The sequence below is a fragment of the Trachurus trachurus genome, assembly GCF_905171665.1.
Source record: "Trachurus trachurus genome assembly, chromosome: 20".
NCBI classification, from domain to species: domain Eukaryota; kingdom Metazoa; phylum Chordata; class Actinopteri; order Carangiformes; family Carangidae; genus Trachurus; species Trachurus trachurus.
Genome location: NC_139911.1, coordinates 1203671 through 1224520, shown reverse-complemented (window position 1 = coordinate 1224520; position 20850 = coordinate 1203671). Strand labels below are relative to the sequence as shown.

The following is a 20850-nucleotide window of genomic DNA, read 5'->3' as shown; positions in this document are numbered from 1 at the left end:
CATATGTTCAGCCTGCCCCCCCCCCCCCTCATCCCTCACTCCCCCGTCTTATCCAAAGCCAGCCGTTCTCTTCCTCTTGACATTTGTAGATGCCAGATAGCTGTCTAATATACTGTTGCAGCTATTGGCTTATAGGGGGGAAGAGGGAGGGGGGGTTGGTGTGTGTGTGTGTGTGTGGGGAGGGGGGAGGGGGGAGGGGGATGGGGTGGGGCTGAAATAGCAGCTGATATCTGAGTAAACAGGAATCATATTATTCTTTATTGTGTGCAGCAGCTAAGCTCCGTCAGATTGTAGCCGGGTCTCTGTTCCCTCAGGAGGGGGGGGGGGGGGGGGGGATAAAAGAAAAGTACTTAATGTCAATATGAATGAACACACACACACACACACACACACACACACCGGTCCTCCCTATAAACTCCAGGGATGTCTCGTCTCAGCGTCTTTTTTTAATATCCTGTGTTTGTGTTTCGCTGCAGCAACGTCTTCGCCTTAAAAACACCACAACCCTCCATTCCTCCCCTAACTTCCTGTTTCTGTTGTCATGGCAACAAGTCAGGCTTTATGGGATGATCTTTTGTTTTATAAGTTCAGGGGAAGAAGAATAAAAAATAAAAAAATCTATTGGGTTCAGTTTTTGGAAACAAACTTAATAGAAACAACTTCATCATCAGACTGATAGAAACCAGAGTTATGTTGATACCGTTCGTCCACATGTTACCACGGTAACAAAACACGATTTCCAATTACAATTACAATGTTTTTGTGAAATGACAACCTATTTATGCTGTTTGTGTCTTTTTAAATGGACCTGGAGTCTAATAATAAATCTATCTATCTATCTATCTATCTATCTATCTATCTATCTATCTATCTATCTATCTATCTATCTATCTATCTATCTATCTATCTATCTATCTATAACCCTAACCCTCTGCTGTTTTATTTCCCTCTGTAGCGCTGTTATTACGTCACTTTGTTAAGTTTTAATATTGTTTCATGTGAGAAAGTAGCTGTTTAGATCCCCAATGTGAGGTTGGTTTATCCACATGAGGCTGTTTAGACGTTTGCTCCGATGTTTTTGGGAGAAGTGTCCGGAGAGCTGGTCAGCCGGCCAACCTCCGTCGTCATCCCGGGGGAAAAGACGATAGCTAATTAACTTACCCGCAGGTTTTTAAAGGTTTACCGCCAGCTGGTAACATTCTTTTTTAGGAGATAAATGCTGGTCTAACCCCCTAACCCTCTATCTATACTAAAACGTGACGTCAGCCGACTGCCTTCCACTGATTGGCCAGAGCGGTGTCACCGCAAGAGTCGTGAGCGTGACATCCGACACGAGAATCAAACCCACTAACTTTAGTGTAGTGTGTAGTGGGAAAGAGCCGTTGGTCTTTTTGGCAACGAGATCATGGCTGGTCAAAATCTTTCTAAGAATATTTGTCCTTTTTCGTGTCAAAATGTCTCATTTCTAGTCAAAACTAAACTCTTTTCACTTAGAATAAGACTCATCACCTAAAATGTAACTAGTTTTTAGATCATTTTCACTTGTTTCAAACTAATTTTCACTTGAAATAAGTAGAAAAATCTGCCAGTGAAAGGAAGTTTTTTGTGCTTGTAATAAGAAAGAAAAACTTGCTCCACTATCAGATTTTTCTACTTATTTCAAGTGAAAATCTGCTTGAAAGAAGTAAAAAGTGTCTAAAAACAAGCTGCTTTTAATGTGATGAGTCTTATTTTAAGTAGAATGAGATTTGTTTTGACTAGAAATAAGACAAATATTCTTGGTAAGATATTGAGTTTTTGCAGTGTGTTGGGTCACACACACAGTTTCACTTGTGTCCTTCAGGAGTTGGACGTATCTTTACTCCTCCTCTTCCTCCTCCTCCTCTTTTTCATCTTCTTGTCTTCCCCCTCTTCCTCCTCTGCTTCATCCCCCCTCCTGTCTTCCTCTTCTCCTCCTCCTCTTTAGCCCTGACGAGTACATATTTCCTCACGTTGTTCCAATTACCCAACTGTTAGATTCTTTGATTGATACATGGCCACAGATCTCTGTGTGTGTGTGTGTCTCTGTGTATGTATGTGTGTGTGTGTGTGTGTGTGTGTGTGTGTGTGTGTGTGTGTGTGTGTGTGTGTGTGTGTGTGTGTGTGTGTGTGTGTGTGTGTGTGTGTGTGTGTGTGTGTGTGTGTGTGTGTGTGTGTTCAGGCTAATTACCAAATCTCCAGATGAGTCGTAGTGAGGTGAAGTCGTGTCGTCGCGGCAGCAGCAGCGGTGGAGGTGAGTGAACCTGGAATAGATCAAGGCGCCGACAGGCCTCGTTAACCTCCACTCACTGTGTGTGTGTGTGTGTGTGTGTGTGTGTGTGTGTGTGTGTGTGTGTGTGTGTGTGTGTGTGTGTGTGTGTGTGTGTGTGTGTGTGTCTGTGTGGCGACTTCACACGTCTAATTGGAGACGAAGCCACTTCCACAGCGACGGGGACTTGAGTCGCTGCTCATACGGCTGCACAACAACACAACAACAAGCAGGTGTGTGTGTTTGTGGTGGTGATTGGTGTTGGAGTGGACACACACACACACACACACACACACACACACACACACACACACACACACACACACACACACACACACACACACACACACACACACACACACACACACACACACACACACACACACACACACACACACACAGATGGCCTCCATCTTCGCCCCATTAGTCAAACAGATGAAGTTTGGATTAAGTTTGAACTGACGTTGACTTCCCTCTGTTCTAATAAACTAACAGATGTTTTTTATTCATTTATTATTTTGGTAACACTTTATGATAAATACACACTATTTAGCATTAATAAATACTGAATTCATCATTTATAACACATGAACACTCATTAGTATGTAGTTTATAAACAGTTAAAATGTTTTACTCATCATTGATGAACACTAACTGTATTTATAAACTACATACTAATGAATATTCATGTGTTATAAATAAGGAATTCCGTATTTATTCATGCTTAACTTCATAGTGTGTAATTATAGATTATAATTATAGTATTTTTTATAATAGGATAATAATAATATCAATAATAATACAGATGAAAGTTACGTACAATATAAAAGTGCATAATGTAACATTAGGGGGATTCATGAATCAGAAACAAAACAAAACAAAAGCAAAACACCAAATAGCAGATGGGATGATGTGACACTTTTTATCAGACATGTAAATTTAACATAAAACGGAGCAGCGAAATAATAAAATCAAAATTAGTTATAATTTAGAATAAGGCGGGAAAAGTGCAAGATTAATTTATAATTTCTTGGCATATTTGCTTTTTATCTCAATGAAAAAAAAAAACTTTAAATCCTTAATAAAACCAGTGAAGGACGGCTTAGAGTTCCTCCATTTAGCACAATGGAAATGATATTTACCCAGTAGTGTGATGATGTTTAAACTGACAGGTGTGTGTGTGTGTGTGTGTGTGTGTGTGTGTGTGTGTGTGTGTGTGTGTTGTAATCACACACACACACTCAGAGTGATGAGCTCTCGACTTCCTGCTCCTTCATGATAAATGAAGGAGGTTTTTCCTGCTCGACTTATCAGCAGCAGAGGAGCAAAGTTCAACGAGCACCAATCACCACGCACCGTTCCTGCCTTACTGACAACACGTAGCTATGTGCTGTTTGTATGGAGGCGCACACACACACACACACACACACACACACACACACACACACACACACACACACACACACACACACACACACACGCTGTGTATTATCAGCCTCCTCTCAGCTCTGTGTGTGTGAACGTCCTAATTAACAGCGTAGTTAATTAACTGACGATATCAGCAGTTTCTATCAGCAGCTGCAGGTCAAAGCTCTGATGGTTTTATATCATTAGACAAGAAACAGCACAACACACGGGATTATGTTCATTATTATATTATATTATATTATATTATATTATATTATATTATATTATATTATATTATATTATATTATATTATATTATATTATATTATATCTGACTGTATCTGAGCTTCACCGACTCAAACTTTACATCCGATGTTCGTTCGTCTGAGGCTGTTTATGTTTTTTTACATGTGCATCTTCTTCTACAATCTCATTATAGTCATTCTGATCAGAAAATTCACTGTGAAATAAAATTAAAAAACGTGCACACGTGTGACACATCGACTCTAGTACTCGCCGATACCGATGTCGGTATTTTTTTGCTTGTGTCATCAAAACATCCTGTTTTAGCCGAGTTATTTCGGTGTTAAAGGGACAACCAGGAGTTTGTATTTGGTTCTATAAGAGTCTCATATTAATGTGGATGAATCTACGTTACCACTTGTTATTGGGTCCATTTTCTATAAATATATCGTTTTGTCTTTATAGTTATTTTGATATTATTATTTAGTGGTCGACTCGTCCAGCATTTCCTGCTTTCGATTCCCCGGACTCATGGGAATAACGCCGCTGAATCGGAACTACGACGGTATCAAATCGTCTTCCAACCTCCGACTTTAATTCTAGATCAATGAAAACATTCTTGGAAAATGTTTTCGCTTTCGCCCGTCTTGCGCCAGTCCAAGAATTTCACCGTGAGCACTGAGGCTCATGGGAAATGTAGTGAAAACACATCGCTTTCCAAAACTCCTCGTTGTCCCTTTAAAAGTCTTTCGGCCGAAAACCGAAAATGCTTTTTTTGTTTTTTGGCCATTTTCAGCCAAGAAATCTTCGGTGCATCTCGACTGCAAACGTTCCTGTTGCTTCTGGTTTCTCCTCTATCCTGCTGCTCCTCCTGTAGCTCCTCCTGCAGCTCCTCCAGTCTCTCTGGATCAAACTTCTCCTTCTCTGCAGTTATTTAAATCTTCTGTAGAGATTTAGCAGCAGCAGCAGCAGGGTGGAGGGAGGGAGTTCCTATAGAATCAGTGCTGTATATAATTCTGATTAAAAAGACGACGTCCTGCAGAGAATCCGTTCACAGCTACTGCTCTTTTCTATTCACCTATTTTTAACATTTCACAGCTTCCCAGTGGGAGAAATGACCAAGTACCTGAAGTACACACGGATAATCAGCCTCAATTCTGCTCTGACTGAAAAACTTTAGTTAAAACATCAAGTCATAGATGTTTAAATGCAACATTTTTAACATTATTAATCTGCACAAGACAAAGGATTAACTAAAACTAAAAACACACAGTTTATTGTTATTTTGGAGAGTCAGTCCCGTAGGAGGAGGAGGAGGAGGAGGAGGAGGAGGAGGAGGAAGAGGAGGAGGAAGAGGAAGAGGAGGAGGAGGAGGAGGAGGAGGAGGAGGAGGAGGAGGAGGAGGAGGAAGAGGAGATGCTGTCAGTTTGTTAAGATGAGAGAGAGGTGTTGTTTAATTGGCTGCTAATTACTCAGTAAATTGTTGCTAATGAAGCCGGCGGTTAATGAGGCGGCGCTGGCGCAGCAGTCTGAAGTTACTTCATGTTTGAGGGTCAGAGGGACGAGGAGGGGGCGGGGCCAGCGGTGGAGAACAGCTGATGGATCTGTGGAGAGAACGAGTTGTTCCTTAAAGAAAAAGTTTTATTTTTTATTTAAATTTATCATAAATCTGTTCCTTTTTTTCTTTTTTTCTTTACCGTCATTTTGGGTCCAGGTGTGAAAAAGTCTCATCACCTGAGGGAAAAGTGTTTCTGCTTGTTGCTTTTCTTACTTTTCTTTTGGCTGGTCGTTTGTGTTCCCATGGTAACAGTCTAAGCAGCTGCTCTCTCATTGGTCAGAAGTCTTATTCAGATAGTATAGATATATAATTTTATATTGCAATGAATCATGTTGATCGCAGCTATATAGATTATATTTTTTTACAATTCAACAAATCATGTCCAACCCTGTAACTATGTAAATGTACTTCTGTTATCTACTGGTCCTCTGCTCCGTCTTTATGGACTTTTCATGTTAATTGTTGTGTTGTTTTGGGGACTACGGAGGTAATTTAACTCATGTGCTAGATCTGGTGTATTTACTGTGGCTACTCTAGTACTCACTGTCCATTAATATGCACTGTCCCGACTGAATAAACAAATAAAGTAAAGTAGATTCAGATTTAGATTTACTTTATTGATCCCTGAAATCGTTCCTTGTTACAAACTCCTGAATTGTAAGATAAATCAACACAAAGTGATAAGATATAGGCTACATAGAAAAATAAAACATTATTTATTCTAACCACATCATCTGGGTGTTTTAGTCGATGTGGAGAAGTCTGGTTTCATTTGGACGAACGTGTGAACTTCAATCGTCCAGTTACAGTCGCATTAAGGCCATCATTTGTGTTTTTCATCCGTCACGTAAACGAACTGAATATAAAATAATATAAAATAAAGAGCTGTTGTCTGTAAACCTCAGATAGAGGCTCTGTATGTTAGCACCACAGGACAGAGCGGGCTGTTTTACATGGAGGACTTGAACGCAGCATGGTCGCTGCCATTATGAAAGAAGAAGTCGAACTGCTGCTGTGTCTTCTCAGATGGACGACGTCTCTTCACCTTGACGGGTAGCTGACTGTCAGGAAGCGCCGCTAGCTCGTTGCTAACCTGCGACTCACTGCCTAGCAACGGCCTTGACAACCACACACACACACACACACACGTAGATGAATGAGAGTTGAGGAATCAGCTGCGTCGTGGTGCGTTCATGTTTCTGTTGTGTTCATGTGGAAGCAGCAGCAGAAACAGCTGTTTGTTCCTCTGACTTTATGACTGTCACTTTATATTATTATTATAGGCTAAGTATTATTATAGTTAATGTAATAGTGAATCTGTCTGATACATGTGACCCTGAGTGTGAAGCAGAGCTCATCACATTCATCTTCATGGCTTCATCGTCCTGTTGTTGGACCAAGGACTCACACAGTTACACAACAGAGGAGCTGATACATGTCTACTGATACTAATATTACTAATAGCCTACTAATATACTGATACTAACACTAATACACAGCCTCCATATGGTTTAACTGTTATTATTTAGTATTAATGTAACTGTGTCACAGCTGTTGGTTTATTTTATGTTGTGCAGGTTAAAGCCTGAATTATGAAGTTGTTGGACTTATAAGTGTGTGTTCATGCAGTGCAGTTTTTTGTAGCTTTTACAACTTCATCAACTTTCTCTTTCTCGTTTTAAAACCTAATCGTGCTCCGTCGCTGCAACACCACTGATGCATCGTGGGGGATGTAGTTCAGACAGACCAAAAAGAAACTGTACAGTCTTCTCAACAAGCTGCCTACGACAGAGTATCAGGGACACTTTGAGGTTTTTTATTTTCACAGACTTCCAGAATAAAGTCAGAATATTTTAACCTGTTTGTTTCAGAGGAGGAAAGTTGTTAAAATGAGGCCGTGGCGCGTTTAATGAAGTTGTACTTCATGAGAGCAGCACATTGTCGTCAGTATCAGGACTTTGAAAAGAAAATGCAGAAAGAACCAGACGGACTTGGAGGAAACCGTTGCTTTTTTACTCATATAATTACAACTTTATTCTCGAAGTCTGTGAAAAAAATGTTTTCTCAATGTGGCCGTAATACTACTCTGGTCTTAAACCAGTCTCCACATACAGAAATAACTTCATAAACAAAGTATTCCTGAACCAAACAAACTAAAAAAAAGAAACACATTCCTCACAAAAGAGAAATAAAGCACGTTAACGTGACTCCACGCTGTTAAACACATCATGTAAAGTTTATTCTAAGTTCCTGTGAAGCAGCTGCAGTTCAGTGAAACTCACTCATCACTTTACACAACAGGAACTCTGAAGTGATGAAGCCGCTCGACTGAACTCAACTGAACTGAACTCAGTTCAGACGTCGTCGTTGTCGTTCATGTGTGAAAACGATGAAACTAAATCCTTGTTTATGGATTTGAGAAAGTCAGAGGTCTTCCTCTTCTTTGCACTCGTTTGCGCCGCTCACTGTCAAATTGTTCCGACAGGCGTTTGAACGCAACATTAGGTCGACAAAGAAGAGGAGAGGAGAGGAGAGGGATTATCCAAACAACACCGAGGCCCCGGCCCGTTCACACGCTGCACCGTCACCGTCACCGTCACCGTCACACCTCAGCAGCTCAGATTTATCTAACTGACGAATCAGAGTCTGAGCTCCATCCTGGGGGGGGGGGGGGGGGGGGGGGGGGGGGGTGAGGGATGAGGGGGGGTGAGGGGGGGCAGAGAGGCTCATTATCTCTGCAGTTACATGTTTACCGTCTCTAAATGCTCCTAATTGGAGGATCAGAGCGTCGTGGCGACCTGAGCTGCTCACTGAGTCGCTCATCTGATCAAACTGGTGTGATGGTGTGGTGGCGGCGGTGAGTTCACTGAGCCGTGACGAGGCTACGAGACGCGTTCAGGGTCTGTTGTTGTTGTTGTTGTGGTTGTTGTTGTTGTTGGAACAAAAAGACGGGTCGACTCGACAGCAGCCGCTCAGACCGATGAGGAGGAGCTGATCTGATCCAGAGATGATGATGCAGCTCAGAGAGCAATAACTTCTCCACGCGGTCAGTGAACGCACCGTGAGCTCATCCACATCCACTGGTTTATTCCTTTATGTTCAGATGAGAAGTTCCTAGTGAAGTGGAGTTCACTTTCACAACTATGAGATGAGATCCATCAACCAGAAGGTTTTATTATGGGACTCATGTATTACCAGGACTGCTCTATAGCACCTATAATGAAAGGCCCATGTAGGGGAGACTGGGGACGGTTGCAACAAGCCTTATTTCTCCTTATCAGAAACATGCTAGAGTGATGACACTCACACTGCACATTCACAGTTAGACCCTCTACCCACCAATAATAGAGAAGACATATTCAGCATCCGCTCCTGCTTGTACTGAGACAAAGTTGTTTTAAGGGTATGAAAGTAGCTTTTTTCATGAGCTGTATTTTTGTCAGACTGTCCTGACCTTTTGTATGAGTGAATCCAAACCACCTAGTTTGAATCACTGTTTTGTTGACTATCAAATGACATGGTCAGCATGTGTCAGTGTCATTGTGTCTAGTACGTGATGTTTTGTCATGACTGACAGGGTGGGGACGGTTGCAACAACTGCCATTTGAATATGGAAGCACTATGCAAATGCAAATGTATAAAATGAAACATTTTTAGCTTAAAATATCTGATCTTATCTTAGAAGGAGGCTACTCAGATCCTTCACTCATGTTTCACTTTATCTTCACAGAAATAAAAACAAAACAAACTGAAGAAACAAACTAAACGACTGAATAAATAAATAAATAAATAAACATGTGGGGATAAATATAATAAAGTGAGTCAGATTGAACAGCACATTGTTGTTGTTGTTGTGAAGCAGCTACTTGGGCCTCCTGCACCGATAAATAATCAAACTGCTGATAAATATTTATAGATGATAGATTTATAAATATTTCATTGATGTGAAGTCAGCTGATCCAGGGACACACATCTACACACACACATCTACACACACACACACACACACCTACACACACACATCTACACACACACACACACACACACACACACACACACACACACACACACACACACACACACACACACACACACACACACACACACACACACACACACACACACACACACACACACATCTACACACTGATCTCAGCCTCAGCTCTATGTTCATTATGTAAGGGAGCTACTATATACAGTAGTTCACAGGTTGTTATGGAGAAATAAACCCCAACAGGTTGTATGGAACATACAACATGAAGGGGTTTATTTCTCCATAGCAACCGACCAACTCTACATTATCCCGCTTAGAACACGGTTTATTACGATAATTAATTTGAAACATAATGTTGATCAAAATACGACTTTCATCGATTTATAATTCCATCATTTAGCGAATCTGCATGTTCGGTCACGGCCGCTGTTTTGCTGAGCCTCCTCCCGGTCGTGCATTTGAAACCTTTGATAATCAATCAGTTGATCGATGGATTACCACATGTTAAAGCAGAAGTAAGTGATATATTTGTGTTAATATAAGTCTTAAATAGTTGTATCTTCCGACAGCAATCACTTCTATAGAGTGTTTGGTCTGAAACACGGGTCTGTCAGTCACTCTGCTCTGCTCTGAGCCCAGGAGAAAACTTTCCTTGTATCCTACAACCTTTATCCAATGAGGAGAGAGAACGGCATAAAGGGGCAGTCCTCTCTGTGTGTGCAGCCAAGGGATGCGCCTGAATGTGGTGACGTAGGGACGAGGACCAATAGATCCATGACGAGGGCGGGGGCTGCTAACTCCATCTGCTGACAAGACGTTATGGTGCGTTCAAGGAAACTCGTAACTTGTGTTTTTCCGACCTGTGAAGTGGTACCAGTTCGATCTGGTACGACTTCACGGGTCAGAAGTTACGAGTGGCCGTTATAGTGACTTTCACAGGTAAAACAGGTCGTAGAAACACGAGTGGGTTGCCTGGAACGCTACAAAGTCGTAAGTCGTGACTTGAAGCTGTAATTTACGGTTTCAAAAGCCTGCCTGGAACGCAGCATTAGCCAAAACCACCGGATCGCTTACTTCTGCTTTAAGATGTGTGTATTTTGTGTAGTCGTATCTGTCATAAACAAGAGATTACGGGGTGCGTTTGTGTGTGTGTTTTATATCAGTTTGGATCAAATATTATGTTTTAGAAATGAGACGAGACTCTCTCTCTCTCCCTCAGCCAGTGACAGTGAGTCTCTTCTTCTTCTTCTTCTTCTTCTGACGCTTCACAGGAAGTTTCAGCGCCGCAGCTTTGTTGGATGACCTTGGTCGTCACGGTAACGGTAGTAAAGATGCTGCTGAATGGAAACAAACAGAATCTGAAAGTTCAGACTTCTCATTAATCAGAGACCAACTGGAGATCCAACACACACACACACACACCGATGACTCTCTCTGTGTGTGTGTGTGTGTGTGTGTGTGTGTGTGTGTGTGTGTGTGTGTGTGAGGAGGAGGAAGTGTGTGTGTGTGTGTGTGTGTGTGTGTTGCTGCATCAGGGAAAAAGCAGATGAGTGATTAGAGGAGAGGAGGAGTGAAGCAGGACGAATAATGGCTGCAACTGACACACAATATCCTACTTCATTCATCACCACCTACTAACACCAGACCACACACACACACACACACACACACACACACACACACACACACACACACACACATGCACACACACACACACACACACGTCGTTATCGCCTCTGCTCTGATGCTCATTTATTTAGTCTCCAGCAGAGACACTTTGTCACTGGTTCAAACAGCAGCAGAGGTTCAGTACAACTGTGTGTGTGTGTGTGTGTGTGTGTGTGTGTGTGTGTGTGTGTGTGTGTGTGTGTGTGTGTGTGTGTGTGTGTGTGTGTGTGTGTGTGTGTGTGTGTGTGTGTGTGTGTGTGTGTCTGTGTGTGTGTGTGTCTGTGTGTGTGTGTTCAGTCCAAATAAACTCAGTTGAATTGTTGCGTTGATGTCGTTGACGTCTCATAATGAATCAGTTTGATTGATCGATCGATCAGTGATGGTTGGATGACCAGGTGTTGGTGCAGAGGATTAGAAACAGACTCACACACGTTTATGTGACAGGAAGTTATTGATCGTTGTTTGTCACGGTGTAAAATCTGATCAGTTAAAGGGATAGTTCAACATTTTTGGCAAATTGGCCCATTGCCATAATCCCTATAGTCATAGCAGTAGGTTCGCTACCTTTTTGGTAGTCGTTTTGTCTAACTTCTTGTCAGCCGATGGAGTTAGCAGCCCCCGCCCTCGTCATGGATCTATTGGTCCTCGTCCCTACGTCACCACATTCAGGCGCATCCCTTGGCTGCACACACAGAGAGGACTGCCCCTTTATGCCGTTCTCTCTCCTCATTGGATAAAGGTTGTAGGATACAAGGAAAGTTTTCTCCTGGGCTCAGAGCAGAGCAGAGTGACTGACAGACCCGTGTTTCAGACCAAACACTCTATAGAAGTGATTGCTGTCGGAAGATACAACTATTTAAGACTTATATTAAAGGTGACATATTATGCAAAACTCACTTTTTCATTCCTTTAATATGTGCATTTGCGTATCCGGAGTGCCTCCTCACCCCTTAAACGTAAGAGCAGGGCTGTGAAACTGGTGTGTAGAGAACCCAGCTGTGCTCAATCTGTTGGTTTTTCTGACCAAAGCATGTTACTAACATTAGCCTACTTTTAGACATCAAGGTACCATGTCAAGAAGCAGAAATGAGCTGAATATGTCCCCTTTAACACAAAAATTCTGCTTACTTCTGCTTTAACGTGTTGTTGGTAATTCTACTTGGTTGTTTTCCGTACTTTCCAAACCAGTTGTTTGATGAAGGTTTTCACATGAACTGAAACCCTGTGTAACCCCGTGCTTTACTGTAAAGGAACGGTGTGTAATGATGTGGTCAAAATTATTTCAATACACAGCAGCGCGTTATTTCCCCTCCCCTACCCCCCAGACCCGAGGTTGAGAGTGACACTCTAACCTCTGCTCTGCTCACTCACAGTCAGTCTCAAAGTCTTAAAGCAGAGTAAAAAGATACATGTCTCCCCTTTCTTTCATAAATCTTTTATTCCACTTCAGTGCTGATGTCCGATATGACATCGGCTACAAGCACAGCTAACATTGTTATTAACACAGCAAAAAATGTGGTGAATTGGCTACCGTATGGCCAAAGCAAAATGAGGAGGAATCATCTCCAAAGCTAAAACTAAAAGGCAGCAATTCTTGTTTAAAAGAGTTTTTGACCTTTGTACTTGAACAATGTTAGAAACTGCAAGTTTTTTTGGGCCACAGTTCATGCAGGAACTTAGTCCAGACGAACACATGACTAGAGTGAACTGTGGGTGAATTGTGGTTGATTAACACAATGCCAAGTTTCATATCTTGGTTTCTGTTTGATGCCAGCTCTCACTGTGGCATTTACATTAGAGACAGTGTTGTGTGTCACATGATCATTTAGTCTGCAGATTAAGGTGTGGTCTTAGTTTTATTCATAACGGCACAAGAGGTGAACCAGAACAACAGAAAACAAGATAAGACACAGCACCTGGATCAGAGACCCTGACCATCTGTCACTGCACTGACTGTATTTTGTCTTTTTTGACAACATGTATGGTGGTGAGTCAAAATCCCTACATGCATTCTCTATTTTTCTGCAATTTCTTATGTGATATAAAATATTAACTCAAAAACAATATGTTTTTAGGTCATGCTTCATGTTAGATTTGACAAGAAGTTCAAAATCAATAGTTGTGAAAAATCATTCATTTGTAAACAAAGGTAAAGGACAAATATGAACCATTATGCTGTTCATATGGCTTGTAATTGGGATGAAGTAAACATCTGTTGAGTATTTTCATATATTTTCATACCATTTTTACTGTAGGACAGGCTACTACACTAGCCACTGGCTCGCAGTCGTTCATGTTGTTGTGCTTCAGATGTCCGTCGCGCTGCGCGATGACGCCATATGCTCGACGGCGCTTAACTCAACAGGGTATAGGTATAGGTACCTTTAAAGGGACAACGAGGAGTTTCTATTCGGTTAAAAAAAAGTCTTGCTACCACTTGTTAATGGACCCATTTTCGATAAATATATCGTTTTGTCTCTATCGTTATTAGGGCCACGGGCCATCGCACCGGGCACTACTGTTATTGTGTGGATTTTTTCTTCCATAAAATTATTATTTTTCATCTTCCGGACGACTTTCGGTTCGCTACTAGTCCTGCAACTGGACTAGTCCTTCGCAACTGGACTAGTCCTTCGCTACGCACGTTTTGATATATAATTAAATTATATATCAAAACGTGCGTCTTGATCGGGATCGGTGTGCTATTACTTTTCTCAACAGTTTACGAATTTTTCGCGATGTAAGTCGCGAAAAACTGCGCAAAATTTTGCATTGAAGTCAATGGGACGGGCGAAAAAAAAGAGCGAAAAAGAACAATCATTGGAGTTAAACAAACGTCTACTGCTCAGGCATACTTTCACCTAGAGACTTCATTTAAACTTTAAATAGTAGACACAAGTCTTGTGTATTGGTGTATTACTCCACGTTTTGATAGGTCATATAGTTTTTGATCAATCCCTGATCAATGACCATGATCATTTTTGGAGAAATTATGAGATTATAATGGTTGTGTATTGCACGGAATGTTCGTGTCAGAGCGCGTGACATCATCAGTTAGAGTGGGAGAGATGCCAGAAAAACTCCAGATTTTTTCTCTTTCCACACTCGGCCCGGCCACAATTTACACTCTACACACATAATTTTTTCAGAATTTGTAAGACAAACTTGTTATCTCTCATATCATGTGCTCAAAATATCAGAGAGACTTACAGAATTTACAGAACAAGCCTCTGAGTGCGGCCACGTCTGTCTCTGCTCCTCATTGACTCCAATACAAAGATTTTCTGAGAGAAGTCAGTCACACACACACATTACAGTTACAGACACACACACACACATCAAAACACACAGGTAACCTAATGTGGTTACAGCTCCTCCATATCAGTGCTTATAGAAAGATGATCATGTGTCTGATCAGTTCTGTCTTGACCTTAAGATCGTGGGTTTGATTCCCATGTTGACAGAGATGGCAAATCCGGCAGTAGCCCCGTGGCCCATTCAAAATTTCCCCAGAGGAAATTTTCTAGTTTTGTTATTATTAGTGGTGGTGGAAATGCTGGTCAAGCCGACCAGCGTTTCCTTACTTTCGGTTTCGTGGCGAGTCATGAGAATAACGCCGCTGAATCTCCGTTTATGGTGGGAACTACGACGGTATGTGATCGTCTTCCAACCTCTGACTTTAATTCTTGATGAATGAAAACATGAGTCTGTCTTGCGCCGGTCAAAGTATTTCACGGTGCGGAGGCTCATAAATGTAGTGTGGAAACACTTCGCTTTTCCAAAACTCCTCGTTGTCCCTTTAAAGAGAGGTTATTTGAAAGGGAGACACACACAAGTCACAGAAATTTTGTCACTCGAGTGATGCATGTGGTACTCAAATATGAATACAAAGATGTTATATTTTGAAAAATACATTGCTGAGTTTTAAATGTTGCTCCTGTTGTTGCAGCTCTGGATTTGCCTGGAGGCTTAAGGATAGTCCTGGTGGGCAAGACTGGCTCAGGGAAGAGTGCAACAGCAAACACCATACTTGGTAGAGATGCCTTCAGAGAGGACTCGAGCCCTGTATCAGTGACCACAGACTGTCAGAAACAGAGCGGGCAGGTGGACGGGACTAGGGTCCAGGTGATCGACACTCCAGGTCTGTTTTGTACAGACATCCCTGAGGAAGAGTTGAAAAAGAAAATAGCGGAATGTGTCAAGATGTCAGTGCCCGGCCCTCACGCCTTCCTCCTGGTGATCCGGCTCGGAGTAAGGTTCACAAAGGAGGAAAGCAATGTTGTCAAGTGGATCAGTGATAATTTTGGAGGTGATGCCTCCAAGTACACTATCATGCTGTTTACGTGCAAGGATCAGGCTGACGCTGAGAAAGCTCTGAAGGAATGCAAGGAGCTAGGCGAACTGGCAAAGACATTTGGTAACAGAACCTATGCCTTCAACAACAAAGATGCAGATGACCGCGTGCAGGTCTCAGAGCTAATCAAGAAGATCAAGGAAATGGTACAATCTAATGAGAGTGAATACTACACCAACAACATGTATGAAGAGGCCCAGAGGAAGCTGAGAGAGGAGGAGAAGCGGAGGAGACAAGAGGAGGAACAGAGGAAAGAGGCGAAGAGGCAAAAAGAGAAAAGGGATAGAAATACAAAAATATGCATAACTTTTGCTGCTGCTGTGGTGTTGGTGTTGGCTGGTGTGATTATAGCAGCGGCAGCTAAACCCATAGTGGCTCTGGCTCTCGGAGCTTCTTTTGTCGTCCTGGGACTGATGTGCCTGATAGCTGCCATTTGCATGTGCAGAAAGGTGGGGGGCAACCGCCATTCTGACACCCCACCAGCCCAACTTCGTCGTCTATTACAGGAGGTGTAACGAAACACAAAAATCACGGTTCGATACGTAGCTACCTTGGTTTTGAGGTCTCGGTTCGGTTCATTTTCGGTACAGTAAGAGAACCAAATGCAAAACATACATTCGCTTGTTGTTTATTAGGAACTTTTCTAAACCAAATTTAGCTACATGCTTTAGTCAAAAGTAATTATTTTACTTTCACCTACTAAGGGTTAGGGGGTTATGGGGTTAGGGTGAACCCTAACCCCATAACCCCCTAACCCTAACCCAAATAAACTTGATTGATTGATATGTCGGAGTGGTGGGATGTCGGAATGACAGCATGTAACTATGGGCACAAGATGCAAAACTAAAACATATTTTCCTGTATAACTTTGGCAAATAAGGACAGGTTCATCTGTCTGCAGTATGTATGTATGTTTTTTTGCAGCAGAGGTGTTCCTGATACTGCATTAGTATTACACACATTGTTACTATGATGTTAGATCCTAAAAAAGTTTTGACATAACAGTGACAGAAGTATGTGAATTTAATGCTGCCAGTAAACAAATGGTATGAATCACAATCCTTTTTTTTCTTTTCAATGTTCTCATGTATGAGCATAATGATACAATATCTTGTTCTGTAGATTTCTTCTGTGCATGTCTGCTTTGTCCAATGTTTTGTTTAATGGTTTAATGGTTTAATTGTATGACCTATACTTTTCAATATATGCAAAATAAACAGAACAGAAATGTCAGTACTAATACCTTGACAGAACTTCTTTAGATTTGGCAGAAACCTTCACTTCGACTCAAGGATTAAATTAGATTTAGACTAATGAAAGGCCAGGTTACAGTGAGTGACCTCACAAACGACGTGACCATGATATCTCCATTATTTCCCCCACATTCGGTACAAATGTTCACCTGGGCTCAAGGATGAAATAATGATATTTTAGTGGCCAGAGGTTAAAGGTCAAGATCAGGGTGACATGCAGTATCTCCAGAACTTCTTAAGTGAATTTTAATTTGTCACAAACATTCACTTTGTCTCAATCACCGGCTGCTTACATTTAGGTGATTTTAATTCTTGATATCAGCTTGTGTAACAACACTACAAAAACATGCACTAAAGGTGCCCCAGTGCCTATGTGCATGCAACGGGAGTGAAGTCTTCACCACAGTGCCTAGCCTCCCAGCTGACGACACCCAGGCCGCACTGAAAAAAAAAGAAACAAAAAGGAACTCCCTGAAACAAAAAGCAAAAGAAAGTTAACAGAACCAAGATCGACTATAGGGATTATGGCAATGGGGGAATTGCCAAAATGTTGAACTATCCTTTTAAAGGTCGTGTTGGAGATTCTGGAAGAACGGTTCTAGCAGGCCACATTTTGAAAAGTCAAAAGTCCTCAGACGTCTCTCTGAAGCTACGGCAGCTTGATTGGACGTAGGCAGAACTAGACATGAAGGCATCTGATTGGTTTTTCCTTTTCGGAGAGAAAAGCGTGGATTGGTCAGAGGTGTGTCAGTTCTGCAGCGGCCACAGACGTCTGATTGGTTTTTATTCCTTTTTCTGAACACATAAAGTATTGATTACTCTCAGGATAGAAGGACCAAAAACGTGTTTCTGAGTAGGATTACCAACTATAACTTTAAAGATTTCTTCTTTTAGTGCCTTTTTAAAAAAAAGTTTTTAAAAAGTTTTTTGCTCAATAAAACCACATTTTCACCTTCAGCAGGAATAACGGTGTTAAGATCAACACGGCAGCTGTTGTAGTAAAACAGCTTAACTGTAGTGTTTGTTGATGGAGAACAGGTTGTTCCTGAATGAACCACAGATGAAACGCTTTTTAAAAGAGAATTTATTTTAGAGAGTGAATCTGATGGAGAGTTAGAGAAACTCAAAGATTCAAAACCAGAGGAGTGAAGATCAGAAGGAGAAACACTCACAAAACAACACGTAGCATATGTATTTATTATGTAGTTCATAGAAACATATAAAATGTGTCATACTGTCTGAACAATAGTCAAATTAAATACATGTCAATATACTGAATTTTCATCAATGAAATTATGGTGCAAATTAGGTGCATGTGAAAATGTGTCATGTAAAATATATTTATAAGATAATATATCCATCCTGCATCCTGCAAAAGTATTTTATACATATATATATATTTCTAATATTGTATGCTCATACACTATTGCAGATATAGCTACACATCTTAAAGTCTGTGAGTGCACACTGACATTATACATGTACAGATGTGTTAGAATAGGAAATGTATGTTTAAATAAATGTCAATAATTAAAAACTGTATCTCCAGAGGATGTGTATATCTATCTATCATATATATGTAATAATAACAGATATAATATAAGGTGAGGAACAGAGGCCTAAATAATTAAATAGGTAAAATGCAGCGCAGCAGACAGAGAGGTAATGAAAACTGTTAGAGTAACATATGGCAGCAGCAGCAGCAGCAGCTCTGTACATCATATATCAGATATTATCATAAATTATCATATATTACGCTGCTACATGGGGATAAATATTTATCTGTCCATCAGCTGAATGTGTGTCGTTGTGTCTTCATTATGTTTTATTCTATTAATGATGTGAGGAATGTAAATGCTTCATGTTTTTTGACCCTCCTCCTCTGCTGCTGTATATTTTTTTCCATCTAATCTGACGGTGTGTTTGAGGACCGTAGGACTGTTCGCTACTCGTGCAAACACACACACACTACAAACACTCCTCACAAAGGTCCAGTGTCTCCTGCAGACTTTGTTGTACTTCTTTTTCTTTTCTTTTGGTTTGACTCCCACGCGCGCCGCTTCGCCACAGACAAAGAGTTTTTTGCAGTGAGTCACTCTGCAGCTTATTATCAGACATTTGTTCATGTCAACAGGAGGATGAATGCACCGTGTCACGGCTTTTGTTTGACTGGAAGAAGAAGAATTTGTGAGTTTAGGCACGAACGGCGATATTTCAGTCTTTGTGTGACCGACGGCTGAAGGCGTTTTATTTTTTTTTTATTTCACTGTTAAAATACCTGCGTGTCTGTCTGAGGAATGTGTGCAAACTTGCATTTTAAGAGTTTTTATATCAAAGTTGTGACACGTTGAAGGACCTGCGTCTCCTTCAGGTTCAAGAACAGTGAAGACTTTTCTGTTCTGCTGGATTTTTATAAACGTAGATATAAATATATTTATTTTAACCGACATTCCAGACAGATATTGGTTTTTATTCATGTGTGAGAATCAAAAAGCTGCTCTACTGTTGTGTGTACTTTATCAATGTGAGTTTTACAGTACAAGTGTATTTTAAATGTGGAGGATATGAGGGACTGTCTGCAGTATTTGATGTATTATATATATCAGAGTTAGGTTATAAACCGTGTCTCACACTGACACTGTTCATATTACAGATAAATAAATAGATGAGACTGAATACAGGAGAACTGTGTTAGGTTATAATAATAATAATAATGCGCTTTAATGTCTCTCAGTGACTTTATGATCAGTGTGCACTCACTTCTTGGCAAAGCACTTAAAAAGTAAGAGCCTCTCTATACGTTACAGTGATAGTGTGTGGGTGAGATGTGGGATCACTGATGGAGCTGGTTTTCTGCCAGCAGCTCCACATTCATCTCTCACACTGATAAATTATTTATCAGCCTCCTGAAAGTTACAATAACTGATCTGAACTGATGAATTACAGCGTTTCACCTCCGATCGCGGTCAAGCAGCAGGAAGAGATGATGATGATGATGATGATGATGATTGGAGGGAGTAACTTACCTGTATCTGCAGAGGCTCCGCCCCTCAAGCTTGTTGCTGCTGCTAATAAAGCCTCGTCCACACAGAAATGGAGCTTCACCCAAAACCATCTTGTTCTTGTTCGTTTTTGAAAAAAATCTCCATAAACACGACATCGTTTCCAGAAATACCTGCGTTCACACAGATGTAAAACACAAACGTCACAAACGCCACTGTAGCACAACATCAGTCCACTGGACTTTGGGTTTTTATGGATTTTATGTCTTTTAGGTTTAAAACATTCAACCTGACAAACATCAGGATGAAGCACAAAGGAAACAGGAAGTCAAACTAAACAAATGTTAGTTTTCATTGCTCAACAGTAAGCTAACAGAAGCTAACACCACAGCATGCTAACGTCACACCAGGGTTTTTATAGTTAAAGCAGAAGTAAGGTGAATATTTGTGTTAATAATAATAAGTCTTAAATAGTTGTATCTTCCGACAGCAATCACTTCTATAGAGTGTTTGGTCTGAAACACGGGTCTGTCAGTCACTCTGCTCTGCTCTGAGCCCAGGAGAAAACGTTCCTTGTATCCTACAACCTTTATCCAATGAGGAGAGAGAACGGCATAAAGGGGCGGTCCTCTCTGTGTGTGCAGCCAAGGGATGCGCCTGAATGTGGTGACGTAGGGACGAGGGCGGGGACTGCTAACTCCATCTGCTGACAGGAAGTTAGACAAAACCACCGGATCGCTGACTTCATTTTCAGCTTGAAAAATCAAGAGGAAAAACTAAATAGAAACTGCTTAATCGCTTGTTGAGCTAACTGAAACTAAACTGAAATTTTAAATAAAATCACCTTGCATCACATCTCTCTTACTTCCTGCTCACTAACCATCAGTTAGCGTTACCAGAATATAGGACAGATTGAACCAGACCAGGGTGACGCTGATGTTAGCCACCGTTCCTGCAGAGACACACCTGCCTGTCTCCATCTTCACCTCCTTCTCCTCCTCTTCAACATCACTCCATCCTCACACTTTGGTGATAGATTCACTGTCTCTCACTCCTCCTCCTCCTCCTGCATCTCCTCTTCTCTC

General features: G+C 41.2%; 1 protein-coding gene across 1 annotated transcript in view; it reads left to right on the top strand.

Moving 5' to 3' along the window:
• The window catches only part of LOC311003444 (GTPase IMAP family member 7-like), a gene marked incomplete at both ends in the record, with an annotated part of 47128 nt that extends 31103 nt beyond the window's left edge, over positions 1 to 16025 (top strand). Inside the window, one exon of the mRNA XM_083995211.1 lies at positions 15106 to 16025. Within this exon, the coding sequence (XP_083851337.1) occupies positions 15106 to 16025 (920 nt within the window). The remainder of the gene's footprint in view (positions 1 to 15105) is intronic.
• Between the last annotated feature and the right edge of the window lie 4825 nt (positions 16026 to 20850).